The sequence below is a fragment of the Stegodyphus dumicola genome, chromosome 3 (assembly GCF_044657685.1).
Source record: "Stegodyphus dumicola isolate Sdum_Otavi_A_Nest chromosome 3, ASM4465768v1".
Taxonomy (NCBI): Eukaryota; Metazoa; Arthropoda; class Arachnida; order Araneae; family Eresidae; genus Stegodyphus; species Stegodyphus dumicola.
The window spans coordinates 128872078-128899730 of NC_140770.1; the positions used below are offsets into that span (position 1 = coordinate 128872078).

Below are 27653 nucleotides of genomic sequence, written 5' to 3' on the forward strand. Positions count from 1 at the left end.
TCCCCCCCCCCCAAATATTCATTTTTCGCTCTGCGGGTAAAAAAAGTAAGAGAGTGGACTAATTTAAATTCTTCTTTTGAGTGTAATAAATAAAATCTCGCAATGAATTTTGTACCTAATATGTCAAATTATGCTCGGCGAATGGCCCGATTGAGTGCAAGAATTTTTGGAGAAGTTTCGCGCCCGACTGACAGTAAATCTATGAAAGTTGTTCGCATATTAAGTCAACAGCCAAATGACTTGAATCCTTATGTTGTGGATCATTACCCTCCGCACGTTGAATATTCAAAATTAATAAGAGTTCTGAGAGAGCATGGACTTTTCAGGTATGCTTTTTTAGTTTAGTTCTGGTTATATTTTTTGTTTAAAAGGAACATTGCTACAGCAATGAATGTTTCGGAATATCTCGGATCATTAATTGTATAAATGATAACTTGGCTAATCTTTGGAATATGGTAACAGGTAGTTTGGCGACATTTTGGTAAGGCGATAAAGGTTACTAGCTAGGGCTTTAGCAGTGTACATGGATAAAGTGAAGAGTGTGCGCAATGGCATTTTTGTGCAATTCTGGGATGTTTTTTTGGCTCTAGTGTAGAATTGGGTGCCTCTTCGATTAGCGACAATTTTTTTCAAATTTCGGCGATGAAACCTCACTTCTGGTTACCATGATAGTTTTAACTTTGTTTTAGCTTCCTGATTTTATTTAAATGAAAATAGATTGATGTGTACATGGACAAATTTAAGCCAGTGCACAGTGCCTAGTTTGTGCAATTCTAGGATGTTTTTTTAAGTGAAAACAGATCGATGTGTACATGTACACAGAGTTTGTGTAATTCTTTGACTTCTTATTTTGATTTTGTATAGCGGCCATCCTTGAATTGTGCCTTTCTGGTGCCGATCTTGGCGTCAAAAAAGAAGGGGCACCCAATTGTAAACTTTTACCGTTTTTTTAAGTGAAAATAGGTCGACGTGTACATGGATGATACCGTGTATGTATAATTCTTAAAAATGCGGCAAGCAGTGGGCGATTCTGCACTTTCTCCCAATTTTGCATCTAATCTTCATCATGATTAAGCACTTTTGTTCCATAAAAGTTCTAGCATAAGCGTAATTCGGCTAGCAGATTGTTGGAAAAAAATGTTGAGTAAAAAAAAAAAAAAAAACATGCCTTTACTTCGTGAAAACAAAATGGCGTCCAAAACAAAACTAGCAGGTTGCTGTAGCAGGGTTGGTCGCCAAATTTTCACCAAAAAATCTCCAAGTTACCATAATCCAAAGATTAACCGATAACTTCAATATATTTTAACTTTTGGTTAATCTTTGGATTACGGTAACGTGGCGATTTCTTGGCAAAAATTTGGCGACCAACCCTGATACAGCAACCTACTAGTTTTTTTTTTTTTTTTATGCCATTTTGTTTTCACGAAGTAAAGGTATTTTTTTTTTTTTTACTCAACATTTTTTTCCAACAATCTGCTAGCCAAATTACGCTTATGCTAGAACTTTTATGGAACAAAAGTGCTTAATCATGACGAAGATTAGGTGCGAAATTGGGAGAAAGTGCAGGATCACCCACTGCTTCCCGCGTTTTTAAGAACTGCACATACACGGTATCATCCATGTACACGTCGACCTATTTTCACTTAAAAAAACATCCCAGAATTGCATAAAAATGGCATTGCGCACACTCTTGACTTTATCCATGTACACTGCTAAAGTCCTAGATAGTAACCTTTATCGCCTTACCAAAATGTCGCCTAAGTACCTGTTACCATATTCCAAAGATTAGCCAAGGAAAAACATATCAATAGATTTCAAGCGGAAGTTCCGCACACACTCCTCATGACCTTCATTAGCAGCTTTTATAGTAATGATCATAATTATCATTACGTTCACAAAATTATAATTCCGAAGTAAAAAGTTAGGCTAATCTTTGGAATATGGTAACGCGTAGTTTGGCGACATTTTGGTAAGGCGATAAAGGTTACTAGCTAGGACTTTAGCAGTGTACATGGATAAAGTCAAGAGTGTGCACAATGCCATTTCTGTGCAATTCTGGGATGTTTTTTAAAGTGAAAATAGGTTGACGTGTACATGGATATCGTGTATGTGCAGTTCTTAAAAACGTGGCAAGCAGTTTGTCATTCTGCACTTGCTCCCAATTTCGCACCTAATCTTCGTCATGATTAAGCACTTTTGTTCCATAAAAGTTCCAGCATAAGCATAATTCGGTTAGCAGATTGTTGGGAAAAAATGTTGAGTTAAAAAATATATATATATGCTTTTACTTCGTTAAAACAAAATAGCGTACAAACAAAAACTAGCTGGTTGCTGTAGCAGGGTTGGTCGTCAAATTTTCGCCAAAAAATCGCCAAGTTACCATAATCTAAAGATTAACTCTTTTCCTTTACTAGAATTGATTTGGAAGACAAATAGGGTAAAGTGCAGAATCGCCCACTTATTTGTATGGCGCTTTTTATAAAAGGAATTGGATTTTTGTCAATTTTCTTTGACTTTTTAAGTGAAAATTGGTTGATGTGTACAGGGGTTAAATCAAGGCTGTGCGCAATGCCATTTTTGTGCAATTCTGGTTTTTTTTTAAAGTGAAAATAGGTCGATGTATGCATACCGAGTATGTGCAATTCTTAAAAACGCGCCAAGCAGTGGGCGATTCTGCACTTTCCCCGACAAATACTATAATTCTGTCACTTAGTATAATATTTCATGCTGAATTATATTCAGGATTGTGGGTTATTTCGCTCAAATTTCAGGATTATACTGCTTTAATTTCTAATAATGGGATTTTTTATATTGCAAAATTGAATCTGTCCTTTTTTTTCAAAAAATTTTAAAATGATCATTATTATTTATCGCCTCTTTTTCAACAAGTCCGTTCTTGAAATAATTAGGTAACCATAATTTTCCAATTTTTTTGGGTCGCAACCCAGTCTTTCAGTGATTCAATGGTGTCCCTCTTATATAAAGTGTACTATATTATATCGGGTTGGCAAGAAAGTAATTTCAGTTTTTACTGTGAAATTTTAGAAATGATCAGTTCGAGCTATAAGCAAGATCAGAAGATTAGTCTATAGAATTATCAAACTTATCTCCAGATTTTTAATGTGTAACATGTTAGCTTTCAGACTGTTTTGATTTCAAAGTTATTTACCTGATATCATCATTCAGTAGTTTTCTTCCTCTTATTTCTAATCAATTGGGGGGGGGAGGAAGTAGAAAGAAATTTTTTACGATATTTATAATGTGCAACATAATTTGATTTTTATGCTTACTTAAGACTCAGTTGTATTGTTCTTATGAATTTTATTCCTTCTCTAAAATGCTGACCATTTTTAACTATTCATAAATTGGAAAATAAACTGTAGTTTCTTTGTGATGTCATTCATTCTTTCTTATCCTTGATTTTTCCCCTCCTTCTGAAACACAACTCCAACTCTTTTTTGCCTCATGCATCTTTTTCGGAGAGGGGGGATTATTTACCGCCTCTTTTTCAGCAAGTCTGTTCTTGAAATAATTATCTAACCATAATTTTCCAATTTTTGTGGGTCGCAACCCAGTCTTTCAGTAATTCGATGGTGTCCCTCTGATATAAAGTGTACTATATTATATCGGGTTGGCAATAAAGTAATTTCAGTTTTCACTGTGAAATAAAATTAAATTTGTTTTATACAAAAAATGAACTTTAATCAATCGTGTATCTTCCATTCTATTCGAAAACTTTTTGCCATTTTTCTAGCAACTTCACGATTCTGTGCTTATAGAACTTTCAGTCTTTTAACAGCAAAAAATGCAACCCAGTGTCATTTGAGGTCATCATTATTTCTGAAATTTTTATCATTTAAGAAGTTTCGTAAATTTCAAAATAAATGACAGTACAATGATGCAATGTTGGGACTATATAGAAGATACAACATCACTTCCCAACCAAGCTCCAATAATGTGCTTCATGGTGGAATATGAATCTTTTGTGATTTGGTAATTCTGTTCTTTTCTCTTTGACTGTTTCCTCCAGTTTCAAAAGTTGCTGACAGTAAACATTTAAGTTGATTGTTTAGTTGCTTGGAAACACCTCAATGTACACAATATCTATGTAATCCCACCAAATTGACAACAGGATCTTTTTCTGTTCCAATTTAACTTTTGATATGATTTGTGCTGATTCATCGTACCTGGGCCGTCATTTTTTTTTCTATTAATGTTATTGTAGAAGATCAATTTTTTATCACTGGTGATAATTCATGTTAAAAAAGGGTCGATTGGTTCATGTTTGAAATGCATGTTGGAAATATTGATTCCATGTGTAAAATGAATTTCCTTCAATTCATGTGAAACCCAAATATAGAGCTTCTCAAAGAGTCATCTTATGTGATTTTCAGTTGTAGTATGTGATACATTTAATCATTTTTAATGTCTCACACAGTTATATGACTATTCAATTCAGTTATCGCTTTAATTTTTATTATCAACTTAAGAATGTCAACCAGAACATTGGTCACTTGTCTTGCCTTTATGAAAAAGTTAAAATATGTCAAAAATGTTTATTTTTGTACCTCGTGCTAAAATTGGCTGTAAAATAACAGTTGTAAAAAAAAATTCATGGATTTTTTTCCATAGCAATCTAAAAGTATAATCTGCCAAATCTCAAAAGAAAATATATATACAGTGGTGGCCAAAATTGTGGACACTTTTGGAAATTTTTATGTTTTTGAACTTTGTATGCTTATAGAAAATGTTACGTTTCACAAAATGCAAACTTGTATATATCATTTTAAAGAGAATTTATTACTGAATTCAATACAAAACACAAAATTCAATTATTTGCAATACAAAAAAAGTTATATCTATTTTAATATAAATAAAAAACACAGTTATGAAGTGGTTTGTAATGTCTAGCTTTCCTGGCCAATCACTGTTCTTGTTCTAAGAACCAATCAAATGTTAGTAACTGCCAGTAGAAGCTGACATCATGTTTACACTTGAAAAAATTCATTATTTTGCTTTGTTCCGTAGAAGGAGGACCTGTTTCTTATACACTGCAATTACAAGTAGGAATTTTTGTAAAATTTTTTAATATTTAGTCAAGATCATGACATCAAATAAAAGAGTAGATTGGACACCTAAAAAGAGATGTAATATTATTGTGTTATGAGAAAGTGGTCTTTTCTGTGCTGAAATTGCAAGACAGGTGGGTGGTTCAGTGACTACATCTGGAGTCCGAAAGTTTCGTTTACGATATCAGGAGACAAATTCAATAAAAAAACAAAGAAGGAAAAGGCCAAAAAAGGTGCACCACATCTATTGATGACAGAAGAATAAAAAGACTATGTCTCCAAGATAGAAAAATGTCATCAGCGGCCATCAGAAGTGATCTGAATGATGCTGGTGTTTCTGTCAGTTCAAGAACAATCAGGAGAAGATTAACAGATGTTGGACTGAGAGGTCGAATTCCACGAAAAAAGCCTTATCTTAATTTTCAGCAACAACAAAAAAAAAAAAAAAAAAAAATACAGTGGGCAAAGCAACACATTAATTAGACAGATGATCAGTGGTCACAAGTTATATGGAGTGATGAATTTAAGATATCGTTATTCGGTAGTGATGGGCAAAAATATGTAAGATGTAGAATAGGAGAAGAGCTACATCCTGACTGCATTCAAACAACTGTGAAAAACCCAGTTAGTGTTATGATTTGGTCATGCATGTCAGCAGATGGTATTGGTTGCCTTCATGTCATCGATGGGACACTGAATGCCAAAAAATACATTGACACTATTCTAGAACCAAAACTTCTACCTTCCATCAGAGATCTCTTTCCCAACAATGCTTCGTTTATTTTTCAGCAGGATTCTGCTCCTTGCCACACGGCCAAAATATCGAAAGAGTGGTTTCGTACAAAGAGCATTAATTTGTTCTCATGGCCAGGAAACAGTCCTGACCTCAATCCTGTCGAAAATTTGTGGCACCGTTTGAAAACTCTTGTCCGAATGAGGCGCCCATCAAATGAAAGGGAACTAATTGAGGCTATATTTGTTTCCTGGCATCATGTAATAACGAAAGAAGAGCTTAAAACTCTTGTCAGCTCAATGAAACGTCGATATGGAGCTGTAATAAAAAATAAAGGGTACCCTACTAAGTACTGATAACTCACTGCAATCATCACTATCTAATGTATATCAATAACTATTATCATTTAACTTTTTCTGTATTGCAAATAATTGAATTTTGTGTTTTGTATTGAATTCAGTAATAAATTCTCTTTAAAATGGTATATACAAGTTTGCATTTTGTGAAGTGGAACGTAACATTTTCTATAAACATACAAAGTTCAAAAACATAAAAATTTCCAAAAGTGTCCTTAATTTTGGCCACCACTGTATATATAAGATTGACAGAAGAATAACAAAGTGAATAGAACACTATCTATGCAAATTGAAATTACTTTCTTGCCAACCCAGTGTATTGAAAAACAAGGACAGACTTTTTAATGTAGTTTTATTAACTCTCTGAAAAACGAAGCTTTCACTGACCTCTATGCTTGAAATACCAAAGCGTACGAAATACCTTTTTAGATTCACAGCAGTTTTCTTCCCTCCCCATCCATTAACACATAAAGATTTGTGAAGATTTCGAATGACATCCTTTCTACTTCCTAACAAATAAAGTTAAGAAACCACAAATAAATCCTTTTAGGACAAGATGTCTGCAATAAACTGATACAATGCATTTGAGAAAACTGCATCTGCTACTGCATATCTTAGGGAAAAGGAAGAAAATAACATCGTTCTTTCAGCGATTGTGGTCATTTGAATGTAAGGCTGTCGTGACCATTTTTGTCTCGAAAATGTTAAATTAATATGTTTAAAATTAGCATATTGGTGTACTGCTTAAAGTTTGATTAACAAGTATAAATTATTAAAAAGTTGTTATATTATTAACGAGAGGGCTGAGCTTGAGGTAAGGACATTAATTTTTTTTATATTTGGTGGCATATTTGTCATCAGCAGTTTTAAATCATTGTGTTTCACTACTGACAGTCTGATACTTTTCTTTGTTTGTAAATTGGTGCCTATGCTAAATCCTTTTTCAACTAAACATGATGATGGGAATGCAATGAAAAACTTCTTTAATACAGTCCCTAAAGCCAGACACATTATTGGAACTTGAAGCCAAAGTTCTTGATATCTGTTCTTAAATTTCAATTTTAACTCTTCATTTGTTGACAATTCAACCAACTCCTCCTGCAGTGATAATTCTACTGTTTGTATGTTTGAAAAAAGTTCTAGAACCCAATCTGGAATGACCATGAACTCTATTTGTAAAATCTTCTTTAAATGCTTCCAATATGCCAAAATGCCATCATCATCTGTTTCCACAGAGGAAAGATCTGAAAATGGAAAGAATTGTTTTTCAGTCAAAATTTTGTTTGTACAACACAAATTTCAGGAATTTAGGTATAATTTTGTTATTTCATCAGTGTTACAATGCAGTTTTTCAACAAAATCCTCATTTAATTGAATATATTAATTCCAATGAAAACCTAATTTTTAAAACCCTTTCAGGGGCGGTGGTTTCGCCTTGAAACCGCATTTTCAACATTTTTTTTTAATTTAGAAAGAAAAAAAATTTTTTCCCTCAAAAACCGCTGCTAAAATTAAATTACTTCTTAAAGCTTATAACAGATGGGAGCAGCAAACCTTTCTGGGCATCCATCAATTGATACAAATCATTTAAAAATAGCTTCTTTTGAACACTACTTATTTTGACCCATTTTAAAAACAAAAAACCCAAAAATTTTTAATTTTTCCACAATATATTTTATAAGCAGGTATCAATGAGTAATGAAATGTCCTTAGTTCACAAAAAAAAAAAAAAAAAGTAATGGAACCCTTTTAATTTTGAATGTTTTCATTGTGGTTCAGTATGAAAGTATGAAAATTCAGTATGAAACCACCGCCCCTCTGAGACATCGAAGAAAGGATCAGATGACGCAGTCGCGAGATTTTTTGCAGTTTTGTTTATTGCTTTCGGATTACTGCTGTAAACAGTTGCACAATATCTTCATTTAAGTGGCTTCAAAGATGAGGATTTATGGAGCTTTTGAGAGAGGGAAAACACTTCTTATTTTTTACAGAGACACAGAGCACAGTGAAAAACACTCACAGTTGCGTTTTTATTATGCTTCTCTTAGCGGTCGCTTTTCTCATGCTTCTAGTTCATAGTAAAATACACTCATGTCCATAAATTAAGGATAATTCAAAATCAGGTAAAGGAAGAGTTAGAAGCAAAACAAATTTGACTTATTTGTAAAGCTTATTTATTAAACAAAAAGTAAAGAGTAAAAAAAGATGCTATATGTTTGATACTATTAAAAAAATTAGCGATTTTTTTCTCCCTGGAGCAAATTACAAAAAAAGCCTATTTACAAAAAACCAATATTACGTGGTTGGTATGATTTTTAATACATTATATGTCTCCCAGACGATGCAATACAGTTCGTACAACGCCTAGGCATGCTGAGTATCAAATTATCGATCTGATCATGGGGGACATTACACCACTCAAAAAGCAATGCTCTCCGAAGTTCTGGTAGACATGTAGGAGGAGGTTGACGGATTGCAACTTGTCGGCCAAGCATGTCCCACATGTGCTCTACTGGATTCAAGTCTGGGGAGAATGCTGGCCAGTCCATACAGGTGATATTCTCCGATTGAAGGCATTCGCTTACGAAGTTTGCACAGTGAGGACGGGCGTTGTCATCCATAAACACAAATTGTGCACCCATGGCACCCCGAAACAAACGTACATGTTGCTCCAGAATGACGTCCCGAAAGATTTGGCTTGTCATGGTTCCAATTTGAACATGCAGGTCAGTTCTGGAACCCAGAATAATTCCACCCCAAACAAGCACTCCTGCACCACCGTGATGGTGTCATTCAGTGATGTTTTCTTGGTGGTAACGGGTACCTGGAGCTCTCCATATAAAAGTCCTGCGAGAATCAGACTGCAAGCTAAACCTGGACTCATCGCAAAACATCACATAAACCCACTCTTGCGGTGTCCACAATGCATGCTCTCTACTCCAGGCTAACTGCAGGTGACAGTGATTTGCAGTAAGTGTAATGATCTGAAAGGTCTACGAGCATATAGACCAATCTGCCCTAAGCGTCTGCCTTGAAATTGTCGTACCAGTGGCTGAAGAGAGCTGATGAGACAGGTCTGAGGCTGTGCTCCGCCTGTTTCTTTTGGCAGTAACTGCCAAATACCGGTCCTCATTCGGCATTGTAACTCTGGGGCGGCCTGTGCTGTAATGTATACTCACAATACCATCATCTTGGAATTGTTGCCAAAGCCTGGAGATGACACTCTGGGCAATTCCAAGTTCGTCTGATACTTCCAGTTGAGTACGCCCACATTCCAGACGGCCGATAATTCTACCACGTAATAAATCATCCAAATGCGTCCTTTGTGTCATAACTATTTGGTTACTGCACTGAAATGCTTATAAAGCGCCTGCGAACAATTTTACTTTTTTGCCTGTATTCCTTATATATCACTCTCTTACACTCTCGTCATTGTGACGTACCATCAGTGTCATCTGGTTACTTCCTGAAATTTGCATATGATTCTTGAAGATGTGTGTAGTGATTTTACAGGTGATATATTTATTTTAGAGTTTCGATTTCCGCTAGACTCCGAATTATCCTTAATTTATGGACATGAGTGTAATTGCATGCATCTTAATTTATTTTATTTTTACATATAATTTTCTTAGTTTTAAACATAATTTTTTAAAATATTGCATAGTTTATGCAAGTAATTTAGTGCATTATTATTTACTTTTTGTCTCATACTTTTGTGTTTCATGTTTTAAATTTTTTATTTATAATTAAAAATGCATGTTTATGCAAATATTACTTACTTCATTAGTTGTTCAGTAATTTACTAGTATAATCTGCAATTTGGGTTACGTTCAGATACTTTTCAGCAGAGTAAAGATAAATAAGCAAATGTTTAGTCTTAAATGCTCTAGACGGGCGCTGGTTTCAAGGCGAAACCGGTCCCCTTTCCATAAAGGGGGACGAAAAAAAAATTTTTAAACTCATTTATGTTGTCTATAGGACCATTGCATGTCGCAGGGTTCGTATTGGTCCTTATAAGTGCTTATAAGACCTTATATTTGAAAATAAAATATAAAGGCGGCCCTTATAGGTGCTTACTTTTTTATTTAAAGCCCTTATATATATATATATATATTTTTTAGTCCTTATTTTTTGCTTTTAGTGCTTCTTTTTTTTTTTTTTTTTTTTTTTTTTTTAATGAACTCGCTATTTTTTCCCGTACCAAAGCCGAAACTAAATAAACAACTTTTCTTCCGAATATGGAATGTCAGATGGTGAGTCATACTCCCGGAAATAGCTTTTCCCCCTTTCTCTGCATTAACATAACCTTTGGTGTGCAGGAAGAGTACAGACAGGTGCCCGTCGTTTTATTGGTCAAATAATTGCGAAAGCGAAAGATTCCCTTTTCTCCGCAAAATCTTGAATATTGAAACTGTTACAGTTCGCTGCAAAACAAGCAACGGACTGTTTTTTTTTTTGAGGGGGGGTCACTTTTCAATTTGGATTGAATAGGACTAAAAGTTCTGCGGTCTACCAACCCAAGCGAAGAATGATTCTATTCCGGAAATTTAACGCCGTCTGTTGAAAATTAGAATGAAAAACACCCCAGTTATTTAGTTCTTTAATCTCCCAATGCTCCACTTGATTCCGATTGCGTAATATCACGTAGAAGAATTACAGCGCACGTATTGCGCAATAACGTTTGGGATATTTTGCAGAGATAATTAATTTTGATGTTCGGTCCGAGATTTGTTTATGAACACTTAAAAGAGTTTTACTGTGCTTTCTAAGCAGAATATTTTTTTAGTTCCGTTGGTTTATTTTTATGTGATACACATGTTAAAATGTCAAAATCATTTATTTTGCGAAAAAATCTAAAGAGCGGCTACAGTCTACCCCTCCTCTTCCGCTTTCTTCAAGTTACGCTCGACTGTCGGAATATTCGCCAATTTCCAACTATGCAGGTTAGTTAAGCTTTTACTGTTAAAGATGACTGCACGAAGCAAACTTCTATCTTCTGATTTCAGAAATGTTCCTCTTTTTTACGTAAATTACTTTGCTTGCAATATCTCTTAAGAGAAAACTGATATACAATGAAAATTTAGAAAATGTTCAGAATTTAGATTTAAATTATTTAACTATCAATATGAGTGGAAAAATAAATTGTATTTATTATTAGGTTCCAAGCGAATACAATAAATATGCCTTATTATTATTTATTTTCTCTATTTTGAACTGAAATTTCACCATTAAATCTTGTAATATAGTTTAGTTCTTCATAGTTTTTTTTCCCTCTCATTGTAAACTAGTTCTGTAAATTGAATATTAATTAAAATTAAAAAAAAAAAAGTAATTATTTTCCAAGTTTGAGGGAATGCTTATTCTCTCTTAATAAGTACTTCAATTCTCATATTTTAAATTACAAGTCTAATTTTTAAGGTTATGCATGTATGATGTAATTAGACAGGTGCTTATTTTTTTTCTTAAAATGTGCTTGAAAAGTGCTTATAGGTGCTTATTTTTTTAACTAAAATGTGGCTATGAACCCTGTGTCATTATGCTTACTTTTTCATAACTTTTAAAAAATCATAAAATTGCGCCCCTGAAAGGGTTAAAAAACTTTTTCGATGTCGGAGAAGCAATTAGAGCTGCACTGCCCCACTCTTGTTTTGAATTTTTTAAGGTTCTTGAGAGTGATACACAGTAGTGTAAAACGTGGTTCCCTACCAAAGGAGTACGTTTGCTGCAAGTTAAAATCATAACATTTAATGGGTGCTTTCCTTGAGCTTAATAAAATAGATGAACATATCATATCAGACTGCCACATGTTAGTAAAACTATATGATGAATAACAGATGAATATACTTGACAACACAAGTTGAGTCTACTTGATGGTTCATTTTGTTAGGCAGGCACTTGGCAATGTAGTAAGTTATCCAGGATACTGTGCTAGATTCCTGTTGCAATCTCATCTTCCAAAGCTATATTCCACTGCAGGTTTCCATGGCTTGAAACCATCACACCACTCTGGAACGATTTGCAGCTGTTGACCATGTCAATAAGGCACATCGGGCAGACATACAGTCTTCACCTACATCGGAAAGACAATCTTCACCTACACCGGAAGACACAGAGTCTTCCCTAGATCGGTTTCTTTCCTATTGTGATATTATATACTTTACCTTTTTCTACTCTGCTGCTGCAATGTAGGAATGCAAATTTTCCAGCACCCATAAAATTAGACAATCATTGAAAAGAATTCTAAGAATATAATTGTTTCCCACAAGGTATGTGTTGTTACACCATCTTGGTGAAGCCATTCATATCATTCTGTTTTTATTTAATTAATGATAAAATCTTAATGATATCCTGATATTCCACAGATAGTAGTATTAAAAAAATCAGTCTAATTATGTTTTCCTTGAAATTTCATATTCTTCACTACTTTTTTAATAGATATAAACCTGACTGGATGAATTCATGGGGATTTTCACCACATCTGCACCACATCTGATAAATTTGTGTGTTCATACATTCTTGCAAATACATCTATGCCTCATCACCGAAATGCATATAGAATCAATATGCACTAGTATTAAAGCATTGCCAATGCACGTGCTTAATCCACTGGCAATGCTGTATATGTCATGGCTTACAGCAGGCTTTAACTCATGTTGCCAATATTGAGTACAGTTTCAATTTCAAGCTGCAAAACACGTGGTATGTTGTCAAGTAAGATAAATTTATCTGTGGGGTAAGAGAGCCAAAGAGATAATTTTTAGTTGTGTGCTTCATTTCTTCTATCTTCACAAGTGTAGCAGTGACTTTTCTTCTGCCTTTCTTTCATATTGTGTTATCATTACGAAACTGCTGAATTAGTGTGCAAATTAATTGGGGCAATTGGGATTAATTGAATAGTGTGCAAATTAATTGGGACAAGGTGATTTTTTTCAGAGAATTTTAAGTTGGCATTACCAGCTGTCCTCTAAAGGGCCGTTCACATTATGGTTTATCTGACCTAATAGAATCAGTTCCATGTGTTGACTTAACTCTGCTATGCCTGCATTTCAGACTTTTCAACTTGCTGCTCTATTGGAAAAAACTGATTTTGAAGATGGATCGGTTACATCAGTTATTTTCATTAGCTCAGATAAACCACAGTGAAAACGGCCCTTAACATTCACCTTTTGAAGAATTTCTGGAAGACACTTAATGGTGTACAAGTTAGCTGTTACTGTGTTCTGTCCTTCCAACTGATGACTTTGGCTAGTCTTGTACTTCTAAAGAAAATGGCATAATTACTTTTTTTTGTGTTGCATACTTTTTTCATCATTGTGGGCATAGAATCATTTTCAAGGATCCATACTTTTTTTCTAGTTGTGTTGGAGCATCAAAAAATGGTACGCATGTTTCGCTATTAGTTACAGTTTTAGAAATTATGCTGTGGCCTCCATCTTTAAGTAATTTAAGGGGGTTATTTACTGATTCTGGCACGCCCTCTTTTTGGTGCTCAATTAAATTACGGGAAAGTCAATGGTAAACTAGTTTCTCATATGCAGTTCTTCAAGAATAGTTTCATGCATTGCAGCAGATCCAATGTTAAGTTCCTTCTGTATCATTTGGTGGGTGTAGGAATTATCATCAATTAACACTTTCTGTATGGCAGACACATTATCCGGGATTACTGCTGACAATGGGCTTCCTGTGTGTTCTTCATCCTAAAGAGAGTTGCGACATCTGTGAAATTCTGTAAACTATCTGAATACAACAGCACAAGATGGACCTTTATTTTCAAATGCTATTGTAGACATTGAATGCCTTCTTCTTGATTTAATCTCTCTTTAAATTCATATAAGATCATAATGTGATAGATAATGTTCTTGTGTCAACTTCATTTTTCCTTCTGCCTAAAGTTTATTCTACACTAAACTACTTACAACTGGCCCGTAAAAAAATCATCTGCCTGGCTAAAATAGTCTCTATTTTCAAATCTAACCATTAATTTTTTCCTGCCGCTTATCATCTGCGCATATCTAAAAAAATTCAGATTGACTTACAGATAATATATATTGGCTTACGTATTAATAAATGTATAGTATACAGTATAAATTGTATGCTAATATAAAATGAGGATTGTTGCACCATTTTTAAGCTTGTTTCTGTGAGAAAAGGAAGTTACTTTTGCCTACTTTTTAAATAAATTTTTCATTCCTTTATTTCATATGATGTATATAACACCTAGATAAAAAGCATTCATTGGCCTAAGATTGTCGCACTTAACTGTCACACATCCATGAATATAAGAAATATTGCTTCCATGGTTGGTGATGAAAAATCTAGCGTTCCTCAAATTCTAAGAAGGCACATTGAAACTGGGTCATTTTCTCCAGAAAGGAAGGTCAAATGTAGAAGGTAAACTCCATAATTTGATAGATGTTTGTTCAAAAATAATATTACTAATCCAACAAAAATTGGTATTGATATTCATCCTTTAACTATGCGCCATAAATTTCTTACTGCTGGTCGGAAAATGAGAAAGCCAAATAAAAGGCAACTTATCAAAAAATAATGATTATTGTGGGCCAAAAAATACAAATCTTGGACCATAAATGGTTGGAAAAAGTTGTGATGAGACTCATTTATTTGTTCATGGACACACATCTAAAGTTGTTAGATGAAGCAATGATGAATCAGTAAGACCGGAACATATCCATCAAACTGTAAAATATCTTCAAAAACAATTCATTTAGCAATTTTTTCTGTACAACAATGGAAGTCTAATTCCTATATGATATAATGATGAATTTATCGAAGTATGTAGACATTTTAAAATGTAGTATAGTGCCAATCTTGAAAACCTTTGCAAGGACATTTTAACATGGCTTGGCTCCATGCCAAAATTTGAAATCTGTCAGAAGTTTCATGTTGGAAAATAAAATTATTATGCTAGATTTAGATTGGCCTGGAAATTCACCAGACTTAAATCCAATTGATAATTTGCAGCTCATTCTCAAAAAACGTCTTAGCCAAATGGATTGTGTGATAAAAGAGCACATGATTAAGAATTCTATAAAAGTGGGATCCCATGATGAAGTAAAAAAATGGGCACAAAACCAGTAGAGTCAATGCTTAAGCATGTTCTAAAGGTCACCTCTGCTAGAAAAGAACACATTTCCTATTAATTTTATTATTATTTCTGTATATTGAAGGTATGAACATAAATAATAAGAAAAATTGCTTTGTCCCAATAAATTTGCATGCTTGTTGATCAGCACATACTGTTCCCAAAATTTCTTATTTTAAATTATTTATTCTTTGAAAAATAAACTTCAGTAACATAACACTATTCCAAGGAAAATACCACATTAGAATATACTTTTTGACACTACTACTGATAGTTTGCTGTGCTAATTAAACCCCTCACATTACACATACCAATGTTTTATACCATTAAAAAAAAATCTTGTGTTGTAAAGTGCAGATTATTTAGATTCCTAACTTTGGGGGGGGGATATATTTTATGTAATAATAAAATTTGAACTTTATGCTAAAGCTTAGAAATTATTCTTATGTTAGCATATGTATTTACTTTTCCTCAACAGAGATGAGCATTTAGATTTTAAAGAAGAAATGGTAAGACAGAAAATTTTACGAGGAAAAGTGAAACCGAAAAGAGGAGAGGGGAAGAGAGCATTGGCGAGACAACATCTGTAAATGCATATGGAGTTTAAGGTAATTTTTATATATGAACCTGATTTACATAGTTTCATTTGCTCATTTTTTCTATACACTCAAAAAAACTGAAGCACCAAGAAGGACTTTTGCGATCGTGACGAAATTTGGTATGCAAAAACATCTTGATCGAATATGCAAGTGATCAAAGTTTCATGGCAAATGAACAGGAATTGCGATCATAGCACACATTTCTCGTGCACAATTCGCAAAGTATAAAACCAGTAACAGAGGCAGAAACTTTATCTTTTTTTGTTGCTGCCACTGTAATTCCGTAAATAAGCAACTAATGATGCCATTACGACGATATTGAAAACCTTACAGACAATTAAACGACTTCGAATGTGGTTGCATTGTAGGGTTGCATGAAGCTGGGTGGTCATACCGAACAATAGGCCACCTCCTGCAGCGTACAAACACTGCTGCACAAAGATGTTGGCAGCAATGGTTGCTACAAGGAAATTTCCGACGAAATGAAGGCTCTGAAAGGTCAAGGAGCACAAATGCAAGGCAAGATAGGATGATTGTTCACCAGGCCTGAACCTCCCCCAACAGTATCATTGTTGACTATTCAACGCACTACAGCCCCGTCTATACCTCCCATGGTACCTTCCACCATCCCACGACGCTTGTCTGAGGCAGGGTATGCTACAAGCCTTTAAGACGTTTACCTTTGAATCCACAACATCAGCAGAGTCGTCTGGAATGGTGTCGCAGCTGCCATCAGACTGGCATCATATGGTGTTCAGCGATGAATCCCGCTTCACTTTTGAAGCAGATGACCACCGTGTTCGTGTCTCGAGAGGACAGAGCTAGCGTTCCCTATCAGCCTTTGTTTTACAAAGGCATACAACCATAACCCCTGGTGTGATAGTGAGGGGCACTATTTCTTATGACAGCAGGTCATATTTAGTCATCCTCCGTACATCTTTAATAGCTCAACGATATGCTGATACCATCCTGCAGCCGATTGCATTAGCCTACATGCCACGTCATTGTGGGGCCATTTTCCCAAAAATAATGCCAGGCCACATACCACTCGCATATGTCTGGACTGTCTCCGTGCGGTGGCCAGCAAGGTGACCTGATCTTTCACCAATCGAGCATGTCTATGACATGGTAGGCCGCCAGATTCGGGCTTCACAAAATATTGCAGATCTGGAGCGATAACTAATGAATGCCTGGCAGAATGTGTTGCAGGATAACATTGGGAACCTCTACCACTCCTTGCCTCAACGAATTCAAGGATGCGTTCCTGCTAGGGGCGGTTCGACCAACTACTAATGTGAACATTCAGTGGATGATTATGACCCATGAACAGGTACTATGACCTTGATTTTTTAATCATTTTATTATCGGTGTATGAGCTATACACATATTCAATTTCATCAAGAACAACCACTTCCTTCATGATGCTTTTTTTTTTTTTTTTTTTTCCCCAAAAGAGTGTATAAGAGATAAAATCCGAAATGTATTTAATTAACTGAGCCCCAGATGTAATTCTGTTGAAAGTGTGGCTTCACTATTTATGTATTGTCCCATCAACCATAAAAGCTGTCTACCATCGAACCACAAAAATTCCACCAACTGTTTCTTTGAAATTCTGAAGGAAATGACACCTTTTTATTTAATAAACAATCTGTACTCGAACCGCTTCATTTTTGCTCTTTATAAAGAGGCTTTCATGTATTTATATGGTTTTAGTGAGAGCTGTGTTCAGAATGCTGTGAGTACAAACTTCCTGCAGGTAATTATTACAATCTGTTACTATTTTGCCAGCCATGTTCAGCTGTCCATATTGTGACCCTTGATATATACAGTCAAAAGTCGTTAATTCGGACACCCATTATCCGGACCTCAAAGCTACAAACTTTCTGCGCATGCGTCGTGTTGACGAATGCGCGTAAGACCTTTACGGCTGCGAATATGCGTGTGCGCATGCGCATAATACGTTTATGCATGTGCGTTTAATGTATAACAGACGGTATAAGCTAAGCTAAATTTATCTAATTCAATTAATGTTGCAGATAGCGTTGTTCCTTAATCTTCGAATTGGATCCGGCTTATTATTTTTTGCAGACTGTTAGAGCAATTTTATAAAGGTAAGCTTGAACTCTCGATTATGTCAAATAGACTTTCCGATATATATTTACTAATATGTAAAGGATCTACAAAGCGAAAGTATGTTTCGAAGTCCATTAAACAGAAAGTGGAATTCCTGCAAAAAATGGATACAGGCATATCCTTTGATTATCTAATCATTCCGAAATATGTTTATCAACTTCACGCTACTCTGTGGGGGGAGGGAAACAACGCAGCGCGCAATGAATTGGAAGTTGATCTGTCAGCACTATTCTTATATTCAGGGCAGATGTTTTTATTTTATTTCGCTTATAATTCCTTACTAAATGTAGTATTTCATCTCGATGTACTCCATCTTTGATATGATTTAAATCAAGTTCCTCGTCATTATAATTCGCTTCCGATAGTGAAGAAAGTGACGCAGAGGTTATTAAAAACGAAAGAATTTCGATTGACAAATTAGTCGGTATTCTCGACTCACCAATTATAGGACTTGAACAGCAGAACTTTGTAACTAAACAAGAAATTATGTCTGTTTAATAGAATTAAAGAGAAAGTATTATCACATGAAACGAAGCAACTTAAACAACTTACATTGAAAGAAATGTTTAATAAAGTAAACAAATAAATATTAAGCTTTTTCTTTTTGTTAATTTTGATACCCTTTAGATCATAATTGTTCTTTATATCATAAATTACGGTTTCATATGTTTTATTTTATAATTTCTGCATGCCATCTTACCAGATTTAAACTGATGATCTATAATCCAGAATCACCGAAGTCCTGACGAGTCCGGATTAACGACTTTTGACTGTACACTTTTTCTATGGCAAAATCACATATTTTGAAAATAATCCACTGCTTGCTGCACTGTAGAAGGCAAATCTTATATTTTAATATTTTTTGTTTCAGAATGCAAAGAAAAAATACAGCACTAACAGTTAATTTATATCCTTGTTCTTAAAAATAAAAGGTGGCGTTAGGCCCATATCATATGTGCATTTGTTTTATATAAATAACTGTTTCAGACTATTTTTCCATCCTTTCAGAAAAAAAATTAATGGTAAGACAGAAGTTGCTAAGTTGCTCATTTTCAGCCAATTAGCTATCAGCTTATTTGTAATTTGTAAGCTATCAGTTTATTTGTAATCAGTTTTCCCTTTATATGTTAACCCCAAAGTGATTGGCTTTTGTGACAAAGCAGAAAAATTGTTCCAATCAGTTCTTCCGAAACAAAAGTATGTGTGATAGCAGCCTAATGAGAATCAGTCGATGTTACATCAGATGATAGGGTAGATGATGTGAGTTTGTTATTATGTCAAACGTATCCATAACTGATATTAAATCATACTGCTTGGTGACAGCATGATTGACAAGATAGTACCATAGTTTCTTGTAACTTCTGTGGTAGCTATGCACTGACATCTTTGTGAATCAGCAGGGATAGAATATTGGCTCAATTTTTTTCCTCATTTTTTTATAATAATTTTTTTAAAGCAAGAATCAGTATTGATTATATGATTTCAAAGTACAAAAAGGTAAAATAAACATCAACACTGCTTGCAACCAGTAAGATTTCTATTTAATTGAATTATGATATGGACTGCTTGAGAAATTCCAGTTTTATTAGGCGTTCTTGAAACAAATTGGCAGATTAAGGCTATTATCACACGGTGTTTGTTTCACACGAACAACTGTTTTGGACAGTTTTTCTGCCTGGTTTACTATTGAAAGACAGATGTGCGACTTTTACCTTCCTTTCCAAAAAAATTGCAAGTTGTTCGTTTTCAACCAATCAGCTATCAGCTTGTTTGTAATGGGGAATCAGTTTTCCCTGTGTTAACCACAAAGCGATCTATGGTGATTGGCTGTTGTGACAAAGCAGAAAAATTGTTCCAAGCATTTGCTCTTCCGAAACAAACTGACGTATGATAGCAGCCTTACACTTCCTGTGTCATCTAAAATTTATGCAGTAAAATTCATTTTGTCTTTTTTCCCCCTAATATGTGAAATTTTAGATATATTTTGGTTTTAATTAAAGTATCATTATTTTCATGGAGCTTTACATATTGTTAGGATTGCCATTCCTATTTTTATTTAGATTTCATACTAAAATTTACATTTGACCCCAGGTACCGCCTTGTTAACCAAAGAATATGAAATCTTTCTATATGTTTACCTTTTTTTTTTTACTTGTTAGACTTCTTTATATAGAGGGTAAATCCCCCCCCCCCCCCCCGAGTTCAGGGTTAGTTATATTTTGTGCTAAAATTAATACTTATGGTTGTATCAAAATTTTATGTAAATTACACAGTTTTCCTTTTCTATTAATAAGTATTTGGATTTTATATTCATTTATTCATGGATAGAAATGTTAAAAATTGGCATACTTTCTGATTATTTGCATCTCCACTGAAAAGTTGCAAAGTCATTTTGTGAAAACTGTAGCAAGTTTGGAAAGAAACACTTATTTGAATATATTATGTCTATTTCAACAACATATCCAGTATTGCTTTTCTTTTTCCATAGAAGACATGCATGCTTCTTGAATGTAATTATGCCCATCAATAGCTGTATTTCGAGATAATCTCATTTCTTCTTCAACAATGTATGTTTACGTGCCTTACAATAAATAAAGCAAACAGCTGTTGTAAATGAGAAACAGTTTCAAACCACTTTTCAACATACATTCTAACACTTTGTTTGCATGTTTTCACATTCCATAAGATGTGAAAATATTTTAAGATTAAGGTTCCTTTAAAAACTACAACTTGACAGAATGTGAATTTTGTTATTATTGTAGCAAAATATCACATTTCTCTTTCATCAGCCAGCAAACTTTGCAGTCCCATTACAATTTGTTATGACAAAAATAAAGGTACTTAATATGTAAAAAATACTAATACAAAAATGACTGTTGAGTTTCGGAAATGCAAATTCACATGTACACTGCGCAAAAAAAAGGGGGGGCAGTTCTACTGCAGCGATTCACAAAATTCAAATTACGTTTTTCATGTCTCAAAAGCACGACTTGATATATATTAGATTTATACTATATAGCATCATTCTAACATAGGTATTTTGATGCAAAATCAGACTTTTTCTGAAATTACATGCCATTTTTTCCCCATATTTCGCTTCTATGATTCAAATTATGCCAGACTGCCAAGTTTTGTAAAAATCGTATGAGTAGTTTTTAAAAAATTTGAAATTTTAGCTCCTCAATGTTAATTGAATTTGCCATATACCGTATTTGACGGCATATAAGATGCACTGGCATATAAGACGCACCATTATTTAGAAGGCGACACACATGTAAATGTAGAAAAAGTTATGTGTGTCTAGACCTTTATCCGGGCTAAAAATAGCATTCGCAGGTAACTTTTTTGAGACCAAATTTAGGAAAAAAAATGTGTCTTATATGCCCTCAAATATGGTATTTATTAATATCTCTTTTTTTATTAAACTTTCTTGATTTTTTCCTTTCACATTTTGAAATTTAGGTTCATTCCAAATAAAATTCACCTATTTTTTTGTGTTTTATTTTTTAAATAATTTTTCAAAAAAAATTTTGAATTATAAACTATAAAATTTTTATCATCATCTTAAAGTAGGTGTAGTTCTAAGTATACCTGCAAAAAATTGCAATTTTTTATTCAAAATTTTCTAAGATATACATGAATTTACATATTTGTACTTTTCAAAATTTGGCATCTTTTTTTGAGCGATAATAACGCCAAATATGGTTTATGGATTTTTGTTACAGTGAATTGCCACAGCTATTTTTAACATTAAATTTCAAATAAATTTTGAGGGTGAATTAATTATATAAAATTTTTTCCCTCAATGATGCATAATAAATATTTATTAATACTATATGTAAAGCTAATTTTTTAGATTATAAATGATATTATTCAAATTTTTTAAATTTCTTTTATATATATATATATATATATATATTTGTAAGAGTAAATTTTTACCTTTGTCGTGTTATCGTCTGCTACTTTATTTTGACTGCATTTAAATTGAATTGTCGAAAACTGAGAAAGTTCGTTTGATGTTTATTTTCACAATGTTTTTAAGCAAACAGAACGTTGATAGTTTGGGTCATGTCCCAGCTTTAAAAATGATATATATAAGTATAAATTTTTACGTTAATCCTCTTCGAAAGAATGTTTTAAGTAGCTAATTTTCTCTTGTGTTATAGATAATTTAAAAAACATAATCTTTAATATGATTTAGATTGTTTGCAGCCGATATAATAATCAGGTTACTCAGTGGTACAGAATAAACATTGCTGGTCTGTTTTATTTCTTTGTCATTTAAAAAAAAAAAATCTTTTAACTAAAATATTTATCCTTTGGACTTTGGACTTTAAACTTTATTTATAGTTAAAATGCCTAGAAAATAAAAAGCTATCTTCAACTGAAATGCAGTTGAAGTAATTGATGTTTTTTAAAAAATTGGCAAAAATGTAAAATTTATGAAAGTGTAACAATTGAAAAATCTTAATTTTCTTGTGGTGAGCACTGAAAATAAATGTAGAAGGAAAGAAAAAATTAAGGAGAAAAGTAAGCAAAAATTTGAAGGCGAATTTGGCTGTCAGAAAAACCAAGGTGTTTAGAAAAGTTGGATGCTTTTGAATATACTTTCAGAATTCAAGGAATATGGGTGTTGAAAGAGAAAACACTTGGATGTGTACACCAGCAAATACCATCAACTGAGCTTATGCTAACGGAAAAGACAAAAATGATATCATTGCAGATTAAAGTGAAGAGTGACTGGTTTTAGACTATATGTTTGTATAAATTTAAATTGCGTTACAGAACATCATATCATAAATGGAGAATCCCATGATTTCTTAGTCAAATTATTTGAATATTCAGGAATTTATACTGTGATGTATGTGGATGTCACCCAAAGACATTTTCCCTCTTGATAAAACCAGTCTTTCCTTTCATCTCATGCCTAGCCTCTAAAGACTGATAAAGGCTCTGACAAATACTGATTAAATGGATTGAATTGGATTATTAAGTTACAGCAAAGCAGAGCTATCTGCCTAAAAGGAGGGATGCCGTTGTGAAGAACTTTCTAAGGGAAACCAGCTGGCATACACGTTATAAACACGAAAACGCCCATGAAACCAGCCCGTCACCGGGATTCGAACCCCGGAGCAAACTACCAGTGTTCAGCGACTTTACCGCTCGGCCATTTCTGGGCCTCTATGAAATGGAAGGTGATAATTTTATTTAAAATGAATGTCAGAAATACTAAGATGTTTCAAAAAGTTGGATGCTTTTTAATATACTTGCAGAATGCCTGTAGAAAAAGAGCAAGCCATTAAGAAGAAAAAAAAAAATTGCATAAAATTTAGTATTTCTTTTTATTTAAAACTTTTTAATCTTATGATATTTGATTCTTGTGATTTCAAAAATAAAATATTTGACTGAAATATGAATAACATTTTTAAGAACTAAATGTTAGATGATATAATTGTGTAAAGCAATGAGCACAATGTTAAAGCTATTTAAAGCAATATATGCAAGTCATCATCCTAAGTTAAAATGTCAGTGTTATATATTTTTCTCATTTATATATCTTTTCTGAACGGAACATTGAAAGGCGTGTTAACTGTGCTTTACTGTATTTTCTCTTTTAATATATTCAGTTTTCATATGCATCGTAGTCACAAAGTATTCTTGGGAAAGAAACACAATTCAAATAAATGAAATCAAATCGTGGAAAATTTATATTAATAAGTATATTTAAAATGCTCAGTTTGAATGAATAAATAGAAAATTTTAAAACAAATATCTGAAGAGACAATGCAACACAAACAATTAAAATAAAAGTCTGAAAATTAAAAAATTACCTAAAATAATAACTATGACCAAAAAAAAACTATAAAGAAAACTATTTGAAAAAAAATAAACGAAGCACCTTTTATTTAAACTAGCAGTTCGAATGGGTAAATAGAAATATTTAAAACAGTTACTTGAAAGAAACCACGCAACTAAAGCAATTAAAATGAAATTTGAAAAAGAAAACATTACTTTAATAATAATTATAATTAAAAATATAGTATAAAGAACATTATTTGAAAAAATCTGATGTGTACACCACATGACTTCCTTGTACGAAATATTAAATTATATGCATTTTTCTTGCATTTCATTTAAACTTATTGGATTGAATTAAATCTACTTCGTCGATAGCGCATAAACCACAATAGAATAAATGCACTCTTTAAAAATCCACTATATTTGTTTACTATAGAGACACTCTGGCGCTAGGTTCACTTAACAGTGTTATATTTTGTTCGTATAATAACTCAGAATGCACAAAATTTATATCATTTGAAGATTTATCTAATCATTGCCACATGTTCTATTCAAATACTGTAATATATCTAGAATGATGTAGAAAAGAAATTAAGCAAACAAAACAGAAAAGAAACAGTTTTTCACAAACGATTCAGTATTTCTCATTCAATTAATTCAGTTCTCACTTCGCGACAAGGCAAAAATACATAAAAACTCAAAATATCTATATTAAAAATTACAAATTAAATTTGAAACACTTATTTCCTCGAAAAAATTCTACAAAGGATTAAGTATGATTTAATTCGCAATAATAAATGAAGGCGTTGTCTTTGTTGTTGCGAAGCTTAGTCTCTCTAGATTGGCAACAAATCTACTATTTTGCTGTTTCAAATGTAAACAAATGTGTCCACCATGTTATTTAAAAATTAGGCTTAAATGCACTTATACAGCTTTTAAATTGTTGATAAGTCTACAAATACTGCTTGCAGATTTCCTAAAGGCATAAAAACCTTAACTTGAAGATAAGAACAACATAATTCAATCTTTTTAACCACTTGCCTGATTATCCCGAGTTATCCCGGGTTCGTATATATTGCAGGTAATTATTATCCCGTGAAAACTCAGGCGAAGCAGAATTTGTTAGTATGATTTGTTTTATCACGGTTTTACTCGGCCTGAAGAAAACGAAAGGAAATATTCGGCTTTGATTGGCAGTTTGCCAAATTTTGTTGGTTGCACGGTTCTTTTGGTCACATGTTTCCCTATAGTATACGTCGGCTTGTGGATTAGTAATGTATAAAGAAGGATACATGCGTTGAAAAAATAAAATAATGGCCATGATGCAAGATAGCGATAATTTTTCAGATAGTAATTATGAAAGGTGGGGAGAAAAATTTTTTTTTTAAATCAAATTCAATGAGACAGTATACTCTGTGCTCCCGTGAAAGAGATTCTAGTGGTAAGCCAGTAAGAAAAAGAGACCAGATACCAATGTAGAATGTCAGGTATCACTTTGTGTTGTCGTTTGCTTGAGATAACTTGGGATAGCAAACTAATATTAAAACTAAATGCTTTTACACCTACAAAAAATTAAAAATTCAACTCAAAACCTACATACTTTGATTTGTTTCGTTGTATTTAATAATAAAATAAAAAAATGTGATGATTTTTTGCAATTTTTTACAAAAAAATTTTTGAGGGAAGCGGTTAAAGCAAAAAAATGCACAATTTACAAACATATAAGAGTAAAGAAACTGAGCTGGGTAACAGAGTGGATATATATATATAAATATATTTATATAAGTTTGGCACTGCCGATTGCAACCAAAATACGAAATGCACATCTACATGTTATTGCAGTCCTATATACAACATTTCAACGTTCTGAAAGTACTCATGTTTGAGTTATGCGAGATACGTACATACAGACACCATGAAAAATTCTCTTTAGAATTCATTTTAAAACAGTTTTATAATCTTTTTGGAGGAAAAGAGTCTTTTATTCTGTCCTTACTTACAGATGTTATGCAAAAATATCATTAAATTGCATTCAAAATGGATATCTTCGTTGAAATATGCTGCCCGAAACTTTTCGCAATTACAATACTTCCTTTTTACTTTGTACAAGGAAGTAAAAAAGGGAAAAGGAAAATAGGTTGTTATATATTAAGAAGTTTGCCAAGTGAACTATTCTTTGCGCTGAAATAAAAGCAGCAATGTAAATTTGTGAATTTCTCCGTAAATTTCGCACCAAATTTTACAAAATTTCATATTTAGGCATAATTTGAATCGAAACATGGAAAAAAATTGGTATGTTATGCCAGAAAAAGTCCAATTTTGTGTCAAAATAACTGTGTGAGAATACTATATATACACCTAATATATATCCTAAGTCACGCTTTCAAGACATGAAGAACGCAATTTGAATTTCGTCAATCGGCCTAGTAGAACGGGAGATATAGAACTGTCCTCTTCCCCCCCTGCAATGTACATGTGTGCTGCATGCATACCTAGGTTGCCAAATAAATACTTTTTGGAGATATAAAGTGTTATCTCATATTTTTTAAACTTTTTAGAGGGGAGTGTGAATAAATGGAAAGTACCAAAAGTGGTTTAAAAATAGCATTTGAAAAAAATAAGTGAATTACAGAGGTTAATTATTGTATAATATTGAATCTGTTATAGCAAGTTAAGATGCCGTTGAATGTTTACAAAATTTAGTTTATCATTTACTTCATTTTTTATGCATTTTGGATAATACTTCAGTAATGCAGTAAAATTCCAATAATCCATATTTCAAGTTCGAGATCACTATTTTGGCCTAGCAAGTCTGGTCTTGGTGTTAATTGATTTATGTATTTTTCTTTCTTTTAAATAAAAGGATATTAAAACTTAAGTAGCATTACTGTTTTCAGCAAATGTGTAAAATCATGACACAATCAGGCCTTAGAAACTGACAATGAATAGAATGAATATGAAAGTGCACTTTATAATCTTATGCACTTAGCAAAAATTGCCACTGCATGAAATACGAAATCTTCATAATCTTATACACTTAGCAAAAATTGCCACTGCATGAAATGCAAAATCTTTATCTTCTATATGTTTCTTACATACAGCTGATTCTCAGAGTGTTGCTAAGCAAAGCATTATATGTTGTCTTTCTCATTTAATCATTGTGCATTTGATTAAGCTGAAGGATTTAAAAGCAATGAAAGATGTTTTATTCATATAAATTAAAACAAATTTAGTTTATATCTAGCTGGTAATTTTTATGAACATTTGCAGTTTTGTTTTAATTAATAAATATTTTTATTTTATATGTAATAATATAACTCATATAGAATCTTTTTTCTTAATGTTTCACAACCTCAAATTTCATGCACAGTCATGAACTTGACACCTATAAAATTCTCATTCATCAGGGTTCGTACACATTTCTGCACATGGAAATCAAAAACTTTTAAAGGTTATCAATGAAAAAAAATTAAGAACCTATCAAGCAAATAGGAACTGAATAAACTAAAGTGTAATAGTATTTATGCAGTATTATCTGTAAAACATGTTATTTTTATTATTTGTTTTACTGAACTTAAATCTTTTCAGCATGTCTTACTTTTTTCAGATTTGGAAATAAGGTTTTAGAAATGGTTATCTCCAACTCAATATTGCATCAGGAATATATCATTGTATAACTGACACCTGTTATCTGTATGTACTTTTGTTGAAATAAATAGCGATTAAATATTATTTATATTACAAATTTTATAGTATAGTCAACATGTGAAGTTTTATATATTTTTTGAGTAAGTAAATTAATTAAAGCCAAGCTTTGAAACAAGAAAAATTATCTTTTTTTTTTTTTTTTTAGTGAGAAAC

The 27653-nt window shown here is 32.9% G+C and overlaps 1 protein-coding gene across 2 annotated transcripts; it reads left to right on the forward strand.

Moving 5' to 3' along the window:
• mRpS33 (mitochondrial ribosomal protein S33) lies at positions 1 to 27524 on the forward strand. Of its 2 annotated transcripts, XM_085813307.1 has the most exons (3): positions 9 to 326; positions 15740 to 15869; positions 27400 to 27524. In XM_085813307.1, the coding sequence occupies exons 1-2, from the start codon at positions 103 to 105 to the stop codon at positions 15849 to 15851; spliced, it is 336 nt and encodes a 111-aa protein (XP_085669433.1). In that variant the 5' UTR covers positions 9 to 102; the 3' UTR covers positions 15852 to 15869; positions 27400 to 27524. The 2 variants fall into 2 exon arrangements, with proteins under 2 accessions (XP_035211942.1, XP_085669433.1); XM_035356051.2 differs by lacking the exon at positions 15740 to 15869 and having other exon boundaries at positions 1 to 326.
• The last annotated feature ends 129 nt before the right edge of the window (positions 27525 to 27653 follow it).